The sequence below is a fragment of the Papaver somniferum genome, chromosome 11, assembly GCF_003573695.1.
Source record: "Papaver somniferum cultivar HN1 chromosome 11, ASM357369v1, whole genome shotgun sequence".
Classification (NCBI taxonomy): Eukaryota; Viridiplantae; Streptophyta; class Magnoliopsida; order Ranunculales; family Papaveraceae; genus Papaver; species Papaver somniferum.
Window position 1 is genome coordinate 52,317,082 of NC_039368.1, and position 10,168 is coordinate 52,327,249.

General features: G+C 36.0%; 1 protein-coding gene across 1 annotated transcript; it reads left to right on the plus strand.

Moving 5' to 3' along the window:
* Positions 1 to 1,475: 1,475 nt before the first annotated feature.
* LOC113321462 (65-kDa microtubule-associated protein 5-like) lies at positions 1,476 to 6,625 on the plus strand. The gene is made up of 11 exons (XM_026569372.1): positions 1,476 to 1,720; positions 1,903 to 2,106; positions 2,200 to 2,445; positions 2,529 to 2,744; positions 2,830 to 2,985; positions 3,089 to 3,248; positions 3,688 to 3,839; positions 4,319 to 4,406; positions 5,065 to 5,138; positions 5,214 to 5,288; positions 6,022 to 6,625. Exons 1-11 carry the CDS (start codon positions 1,640 to 1,642, stop codon positions 6,337 to 6,339), a joined length of 1,770 nt encoding a protein of 589 aa, XP_026425157.1. The 5' UTR covers positions 1,476 to 1,639; the 3' UTR covers positions 6,340 to 6,625.
* The last annotated feature ends 3,543 nt before the right edge of the window (positions 6,626 to 10,168 follow it).

The window sequence follows — 10,168 nt, forward strand, 5'->3', positions numbered from 1 at the left end:
ATTACAAGAGAAAAGTTTTTTCGATTAGAGTCTAAAAAATACTTTTATATATTTGATTCCTGAGAAGGAAATAGCTGAGGATATCAAAGACTTGAGGCTGATCAATCTTGTTGATGGAGATTATATAATCATTAATTGGTAAGGTGTTTATAGGAAGGTTTAAAGTTTCCCATCCTCATGTTATTTGTCCCTATCAATCTGCTTTTATTAAACGAATACAAATTTTGGATGGTGTTTTGATTGCCACTGAACTGATTGTACCTAGATTGAAGAGTGGGAAACTGGGCCTTCTCGGTAAAATAGACTTCGAAATGGCTTTTGATCATGTGAGTTGGTCTTTTCTTGATGAAGCTTTATCTACGATGGGTTATGATGTTAAATGGAGGAGATAGATTTAGTGTTGTATGAAATATATGAGATTTTCTATGCTTATTAATGGTAGTTCAAAAGATTATTTCAAAAGCAAGAAGGGTGTTGATCCTTTGTATTCTTTTTTGTTTTTAGTGGTTGGTGAAGCTTTAACCGGACTTATGAATAAAGCTCAATCTCAAGGTTCTTTTTAGTGGTTTTCAAGTGGATAATGATGGAATTATTGTGAGTCATCTTTAATTTGCAGATTATACTTTGATTTTTCTGGATGCATATGTGGAACAGGTTAAACTTCTTAGGATTTTTTTTTTTTGTGTTTCGAGCTTATTTTCGGTTTGAAGATTAATTTTAATAAGAGTTACATTCATGGAGTTGGTGATGTTAGTGACATCAATGATTTCTCGTCTTTACAGGAGTGCTACAATGGTATTCTTCCTACTATTTATATAGGTCTTCCTTCAGGAGACAAGTATAACGGTGTAGCAAAGTGGGATAAAATAATTGATAGGTTTAACAAAAAGTTTGCGGGATGAAGCCATTGTTATCAAGAGCAGGTAAAATTACTCTTATTAACAATATGCTTTCTAGTTTACCTATTTATTATAGTCTATTTTTGATATTGTCAATCTCAGTTGCCAATAAGCTTGAAAACTCATGAGAAGTTTTTCGTGGAATGAGAAAAATGGTAGAGCGGGATTAAGCCACCGTAATTTTTTGTTTGTCTTTCTCTTTTATACTCTCTCCGTACTCTTACCTTTTCTATGAAGGTTCTCGTCAAGGAATAATATACTAGACACGAGGACATCTAAGTGAATAAATTTGATTTATAACATGATTAAGAATAATTATTTTAAATAATTCATCTACGTCGGGTGAAAAGGGCCCATAAATCAGACTGGATGGGCCTATATAACATACAAGACATTTGGGTGATATATGATAATCGCCATTAGCCATTAGTCAACCAAGTTTAATACGGTTTAAACTTTGAACATCGCGCCAAAAGCGCAAAATGATTTAATTTATTTATTAATTATTTTCATATTTGTTTACTAATATAAATCCTCCCACAGCCGATCATCATCACAATAATAACTTCATATATTCCCCCGCCGCAGATCCCTCTCTTTCTTATTCTGTACTTCGTTACTGCCGCTGCTCACACTAGTCTGTCCAAACAAATCCCTAACAACTTCTCCCTCCCTCCTCGTTAACATTTCTAGGGTTTCGAGTTTCTTTGTTTTTTTATCTCCTCTGAAGAAGAAGGAGAATGTCGGTTCCTGTGAACAAGATCTTCTCTTCTCCAATTTTAAAGACCACTACATGCGGTTCTCTTCTCCAAGAATTACAGGTCTTTCTTTACTCTAATGGCTTCTCATTTTCTACATGGTTTTCATCAAGATTAACTCTTTTTTATGAATATATGTTGTTTAATCTGTGTATTTTGTTATTTATGTGTTTGTCCGTCAAAAAGATTGTTCTTTTTTGTGATTTGGGTTATTATTAAATGGGGTTTTGTTTGATTTGGGTCAGAAAATATGGGATGAAATTGGGGAGAGTGACACTGAAAGAGATAAGATGCTTTTGCAACTTGAACAAGAATGCTTAGATGTTTACAGAAGAAAAGTTGAAAAGGCTTCTAAATACAAGGCTGATTTGCATCAATCTTTGGCTGAGGCAGATTCCGAAGTTGCTAATCTTGTTCCAGCCCTTGGTGAGCAAGCCTCGATATCAAGAGTGAGTTTCTCTCACTGATTTCTACCTCGTTATTGTGTTTTTATTATGATAAGTTTAATTCATTATTTGTTTTTTGTTTCCTGGGGTGCAAAGGTAAAGGGGACTCTCAAAGACCAAATTTCTGCTATAAAGCCTGTCTTGGAGGATTTAAGGTGCAAGAAAGATGAAAGGGTCAAAGAATTTCAGAAAATTCAGTCCCAGATTGTTCAGTTACTGGCACAATTAGCGGGTAATGCTCACCATGACAATTCTTCTGATCCTCAAGTTGATGAATGTGATCTGACTATGGTTAAGTTGGGGGAACTCAAGTCACAACTTCAAGAGCTTCAGAGAGAAAAGGTATTCTTTGTTAATTTTGTGAAAAGTTTGAGATAAAGTTTTTTTTTTCCTTTTGTAACACTTAAGTGGCACTTTCTTTGCAGACAGTAAGGGTTCAAAAGGTTAATGGCCACATTAGTTGCATCCATGAGCTGTGCATTGTAATGTCAGTTGATTTTTTTGAGACAATTAATGAGGTCTACCCGAGCTTGAGTGATTCTGCACATGGGCAACCGAAGAGCATTAGCAATGATACACTTGCTAGACTAGCTGCAGTAGTTCATTCTTTAAAGCAAGAGAAACAACAAAGGCTGCGGAAGGTTATATTTACGTACATACTCTATTTTTATTTTATCTTTAAAATCGGTCCTATGAAACACTGAAGGTATTTGTTTTTAACTGTAGCTTCAAGATCTGGGAAGCACACTTGTAGAACTGTGGAATCTCATGGACACGCCAGTGGATGAGCAAAATGTATTTCATCATGTTACATGTTTGATTTGTTCATCTACTGATGGAATATCAAGTCAAGGCTGCCTCGCTTTGGATGTCATTGAGAAGGTACGCTTCTCTCTCTATTGCGTTTGTTGTTCACTGACTTTGTTGGTACTTGATTACAATTGTTGAAGTCAATGTTTTTTCCTCGTTTTCTTATGGTTGCTAGACTGAGCTTGAAGTACAACGATTGAATGTTGTGAAAGCAAGCAAGATGAAAGAACTGGTTTTGAAGAAGCAGAAGGAGATTGAAGAAATATACAAGGGAGTTCATGTGGATGTTGATTCAAATACAGAGCGGGAGATTCTCAACAATATTATAGATTCTGGTTTTGACTAAACCTCTGGTTTCCTCTTAGTTTAGTTTCCTCATTTGTTTATAAACCTATAATATTTCTCAAGGAACCTGAGAACTGTCAGACTAGACACAAAAAATTAGTGGAGAATATGTCGCATTAGAGAAAATATGCATAGCAACTATAAAAACTTCAACAAAAAGCAGTGCAAATTTCGTTAACCATTGTGCTTCCTACAAGTGTCATTTCAGAGTTTTTCCAGAAAATGATTTCTGATACAACTACTTTGCTCTAGTTTTTGTTTACCTCGTTGCTGACGTTTGTTTCACCATCACAAAAGTGCAGAAGATGTGTGTACCTCATGTTCAAACTATCATACCATTTGAAAGTTTGGTTTTAGAAAAGGTCTGTTTATGGCAGCATAATCAAAACACAGGATTGCTAACGATTGTTGCTTATTATTTCGTTGCAGGAAATGTTGATGTATCTGATCTGCTAGCTGGTATGGATGACCAGATTGTTAAAGCTAAAGAGCAAGCCTTGAGCAGAAAAGATATATTGGAAAAGATGGAGAAATGGAAATTTGCAGTTGAGGAGGAAGCCTGGCTTGAGGATTATGAAAGGGTATGCTAAAGTCTGTTAGTTTAGGTGGTACTTGTTCAGAGCATGCTTTTGTCATTTTGGAGTGATCAGTTAGTGTTCAGTGGGAGACATCTACTTCTTTAATTTGAATGAGTAGGCCACAATTTCGAATTAGGTTTAAAATGGAAACTAGAGCTTTTGCTTATATTCTCGCAAGCTTAGTTGCTATTAACTGCATTAAACTGAAATACAACCTTACAAGATTGATACTCCATTTCCTTATAACTAAATTACAGAGCAGAGCAGCAGGGGCAAGTGTCTAAGACATCCTATCTCACTTTATCTAATGAATTTGTAATTAATCGTTCCCTGCATAATCTATATGTAATTTCCTGTTATGATTTGAATGTATATAAAGCAGCTTGTAGCTTATCAACCTGGTGATGGTTTTGGCACCCTTAACTTCTGAGAGCATGTGTTGTATATAACACAAATGGCATTTTTTCTTTTTCTTTTTTCAGGATCAAAATCGTTATAGTGCTGGAAGAGGAGCGCATAAAAATCTAAAGCGTGCAGAAAAAGCGCGGACACTGGTCAGCAAAACACCATGTGAGGCCTGTAACCGTATGATTTTCTAATTCCGGGGTGTATATGCTATCTGCATTTCTGGTGTTACAGTTTATTACTCACTTAATCCACTGAAAGTAGAAGCAAATAAGCTAGCCGATCGTATTGGTAGACCTGTAATTGAGTGCATCTTTATCATAATTTTGTGTCTAATAATACAAAATGGCTATTTCTTTGTAAAAATCTTTGCATCCCTTTTTACCGTTTGAGTAGTCTAATTTCTGATTGGGTGGGTGTTTAGTTATTTTTTAAATGACATGATGAGAGAGTCATAACAGAATTTTCACAAATGACTAGATGATCATATAGTTCTCACATGAGTTTTTCGTTTTATGTCCTTCACAAACAAATGGATAGGTAAAATGTGTCTACATTATGAGTTACGATACATTCTATTTTAAGCCGACTTTTCATACAACATCCTAAGTCCGGAATTAATGAACAAACTGTTAGCAAATTTAAAATGTACAGAACATTGAACATACTTTATATCGTGTAGTATTTAAAACGGCAACCCTGTACTATCCTGTCCAGCGCCCTGATTTACCTTAAAATTCTTTTGTGGTAGGTTCATTTACATGCTATTATATGTTTTATTTTAACTTTTAGTTAGATGATCTTTTTTTTTCCTTTCCCGTAGCTCTTGTAGAGAATTTGAAAGCAAAAGTAATAGTCTGGGAAGAAGACAAAGGAATCCAGTTCATGTATGACAAGGTGAGGTCAAAAATATTTGGTGTTTCTCTTTATATCTGAAGTGTAAATGTTGCTGAGTAGTTAGTTTGATTACAGGTTCCTTTGTTGGAGACGTTGCGAGTGTATAATGTCTCTCGTCAAGAGCGAGAAGAGGAGAAGCGCAAAACTAGGGTACACTCACTTTTGTCTTCTTGTTTGCTTCAACGCATCTCTGTTATGTTGCTATGTCTTTTATGTACTTTTTTTTGTGAATCTAGTGTGATTGGACTTATTTTGGTAAATGGGCATATATTCTCATCGAGCTCTTAGTATATCATTGGAATAACGGGGTAGTCATTCTACATTCATGTAGAATTCAGAGTTCCATTCTGTGGACCTGTGCAATTTATTTTAGAAAGAATGAAATTCTCAACGGCCAAATATGAAATTCTTTAGAAGTAGAAGAATAAATCTGACATTTGCAGTATAACTGACCCTTATGTGAATTGCGAAACAGATGCATTAGTTGTGTTTTGTCCTTGACCTTGCTTGTATAACTCTAGAAAAGTGCTTCTTGTCAAATGTGCAAGACCTGATGGCTTGGTCAGCTGAAAAGTCATCAATAATGGTTTGTAATGATCAGTTTGGGGATAATTTTATTGTTGCTGAGATTTGGAAGGGGCTGTATTATATGGTCTACTCTTATCTCTATTTCGGGTTATTCGGAAACTGTTTTATTCATATTCAACATAAATTTCAATCCTAGATGTTTATAAATTCGTAAAGGTACACATTCAGTGCTTTCAAGGGGAACAATTCAATGACCGCAGCATACTTTCCACTGATGGGCAGTGAAATTTTCCCCAAAAGTTTACCATTTAGGCCTAAACCTTTTTTACGCGCTGATTCGAGTTGCTATGTGCAGGAGAAGAAACGTTTGCAAGAGCAACATGTTGCAGAACAAGAGACACTGTATGGGACAAAGCCAAGCCCAATGCGGGCTTTGACATCAAAGAAGCCGTTGGGACAAATTAACTCCAATACCGTGGGAGGGACCCCAGGAAGGCATGCCACAACTCCTCTGTCCCGGCATGGCATCTCAGCAGCTAAAGAACGGAGAGACAAAGCTACTGCTGCACCAATACCCGTAAACTATGTTGCTCTACCAAAGGATGACCCACCCGTTTCTCTCAGTAGCTTATCAGCCGATTCTCCCTCCCAAACTGGTCAATTCTCTCGTTAGCTTTTTTTTTCTTAGTGACTGACGCAGACATGTATTGGAGGGTCGGATCATCTCGAAGCCTTTTGTGTAGAGTTTGCGCTTAACCTAGTAGGAATTTCTGTTGGTATATTAGGACATGGATATGAACTCACCCTATACCCTGAACATTCCAGTTAGGATAATCACTGTTGTCGTAATAAGTAATCCATATTTACATTCATTGTCGAATGACTAAGCGTGTAAACCTGTACAGAGTACAATTGAATGTCATTTTAAATAACATGAGTATCAAATATGGTTAGCCCCCTCCCTTCAATTCCAAATTCTCGCTTAATTATCAATCAGTTTTATTGTCGTAAATGTTAGTTTCAGAGTTTCAGACAGATAGTGACAATCCACCACTTGTAATAAAGTTTAGATAGCAGACCGGAGGTTCTTTATCTTCTTCTAGCTGTTTCATCTTTTTCTACACAGACAACATTCAGACATGCTTGTTACCCGCTATTAAAGTTTAAAGTGTTCTCCGACTTGAGGAAGAGCAGAAATCTAATATCGGTCAAAAGATGGAGATCATGTGTTGGGCGAACTTTTTGTGATTTCGAATATGTAATCGTGTGTTGAGTCGTGCTATCACGCGCGCATCCGCGTGATAGCTTAAATGAACTCGCACACTGGAGCCGTTAGATGTACATCACAGCTGGTGATCCGGAAATTAGTCAAACCATATATATTTTATTATTCAAGCACCCATGAACTTTATGTTTATATTACATTGAGACCTTGCACTTAAAAAACAAAAAACTACTCGTACTTATTATTACTCAATCCTGAAGGCCAGTACCCAAAGACTGAGATGCAGAATCACAGATATCTCCACTTTCCTGTCATGAAGTTCAAAATGAACTATACAAGGTTTCCATGAAATCACAAATTTGAACACTGAGTCGAATTTTATTCATAACCTGTCATTTATTGGATTTAAATGTTCTAATCACAACGGGCACGATTATATTTCAAATCACACATAATATCTCAATAATCTTCAAAATAATGTATCGATTCGACAACTAATCTTCTCAACCCATCCAAAGAATTGTAAAGCATGTTCAGAGTTGCAATTATAAGTGTGGATTTTGTTTTACTAGTGATCTGATCATGATTTCGTTGATTTTAATTGGGTTGTAACTGTCAACTGTGATTTGTTTCTCTTGATTAGAAAATTGCTTTATGTAGGTAGGGATTCTGAACATGAGCAGAAAAATTAGAAATGAAATAGGGATTTGAAAGCACAACGATTAAAAACCCTAAATATTTGCGTGGTAGTGGTAATATTTGGTTTCCATGAAAGTTCTTCACCTGCACGTCAAAGAGAAGACTGAATACAAAATATAGCTAGAGTTTAGGGGTGCTATACAAAATAAAATATCATGAGAATAACAGATTTTCATTATTTTTCGGATCCGTAACTATTGCACAGATCGAACGGTTTCTACGTGCGATTTCATTTTACCTGTCACGCGGACGCATGCGTGACAGCAGGACTCATCGTGTGTTCTTCAAAAACAAGAACCTCACCGCGTCAAAAGGACGATCAACCAGGTAGTTAAGCTGTGGCAGTGTCATGTAAAGCAGTAATTCGTGGAACTGGTTAGACCTATGACATAGGAAAATGATGACCGTCAACACTGAACCAACTGGACCCAGTCTTCCAGGAGCTTGACTCTCATCCCCGAGGCTTGAGATCAGCAGATTGAGTTTCTACTTTAGAATTTGAGGATCTCATAGAAGGTGTGATAATTATATACAAGTGTCTATAGTGTCGGCTAGTTGAATCTAAAGTTCATCGTTTCCGAGCTTACTTCACTTGCATTTCCTTTGTCCATCCAAGTTTTCATAATCATAGACCTCTAGCTGGCCATACAATGGGGTAACGGATTGGATCATGATCATGACATAGTTGGGCTATCATCGGAGACCAGTGGGCCAAAAATGCTTTGAAATGAAATATGTCAGCCCTAACACAAGCGACCAACTATCAGATAAGGCGGGGTGAGCACGGGTTCGAGTTGGACCGGTTTTTACCTCACGTGCATTCCAAGTTTAATATTTGCATCGAATCCAACATCAAACAAGTTTGCATCCGTTTGATATACGGAGGGACGGGTTGGATGCGGATGATTCAATGAAATTTTTGTACATAACAATAATATATTAAATATAGAGAAAGTAACTAATAAAAATGACCTGAATTTTCATAAATAACAAGTGCCATGGAGATTGTTGATATATAAATGTTACGGTTCATGACACAAATAATTAACATGACAAATCCTTCTTGCGAAGTGTAAAATGCATTTGTACCTGTTTTTTCTTTGGTTTAATTTATCTTTGACTCTCAAGTTCAAGCTTCAAAAAAATTCGATTAAATTAAATGCCGAAGAGATAAGATGATTGTATAATGATCATATGCAAAAACTATATTATATTTATATTTTACAAAAAATTATATATACCCTTGGCGTAATGGATGCCGATGTCCAACGAATTTTTATAAGACATCACCTACACCCAATTCAAAATATGTTTGGATTCTACAAATTGCACCTACATCCAGTCCGAAGTGGACACCACCCGTAATAATGCAATCATCGGATATAGTTGAGAAAAAATAGGGCGACAATGAAGTAAACCATAATACTCCGATCCATGTATTACATTTAATGCTTAAACAATCGATTGGGGTATAAACTAGTCAATTACATAATCTTTTTTTTCCAGCTTTAAGTTAAAACCCAAACCTACTAAGTTTTTGTTCTAAGCTTAGACGGTTATAATAGATTGTAGTTTTGTGTCATAATCAGGTAAGTTATTTTTGACCAAGCTTAGCTGATGATAAAGCCGGTTCTGCTTCTTCAAATTTGTATAATAGTTGTCCAAATACTGAAATCAACAAGCAATTTTTAATTTTTTTTTGCGGATTTTGAGCGGTCGTAAAAGATACTTGCTAACATAAAAGTCATAACTTTATAGGGATCATGACAACTCCTTGGTATCCGTGCTGTATCAAAACACTTACCAAATGGTTAACTTCATTTGGGCTTGCTCATATTTAAGCCCTTTTCCATCAGGTTTGTCATTTTACCTGTCCACTGTGTAGTGAATTGAGAAAATTTGCTCGTTCCCCCACCTCGCTGGATTTGCTCTATGTAGTGTAATTTATCTCATTCAAGTTAAACTCAGACAAATATTGCCCAAACTTGTTTAAACAAGTACGCAATTTTTTTTACTTTCCCGAAGCCCCTCCTAACTTCACATTCTAGTTCCAGCACTGCACAATGTTGTAGTCGGCCAACGGTTTGGCTGTACCGAACCAGATAATCAAGCAAGTTTCATAGAAAAACAAATTATTAATCTAGAACTCATGTAATAGTGAAAACCGGAAATTCAAAAATAGGAACAGCCGGTAAGCTCAATTTGGCCAGGTAGATATGTTATTTTCAATCCATGACTCTAGAAATTTAAAATACTTTTTACAATACTCCTCCGGAACTCACCACCAATTTTGTTTTTTTAGATTTGAATAGTGATTACTATAGTTGTATCAATAAAGAAAACAGAAAAATAAATAAAAAGAGACTGAAAAGAGGAAAAAGGGTTGATAAGTGGTTTGAAGGTGGACTACAGGAAAAGTGCTATAATTGGTATTGGAGAGAGGATTATAATGGCAGTGATTGCGCTACCATTTTTGGTTGTGGGCTAGTTCCTTTGAACTATCTAGACATTTCTCTTGGAAGCAAATCAAAGAACAAGGCAGTTTGTGATAATATTAGTCAAAACCGTTATCAAAAGC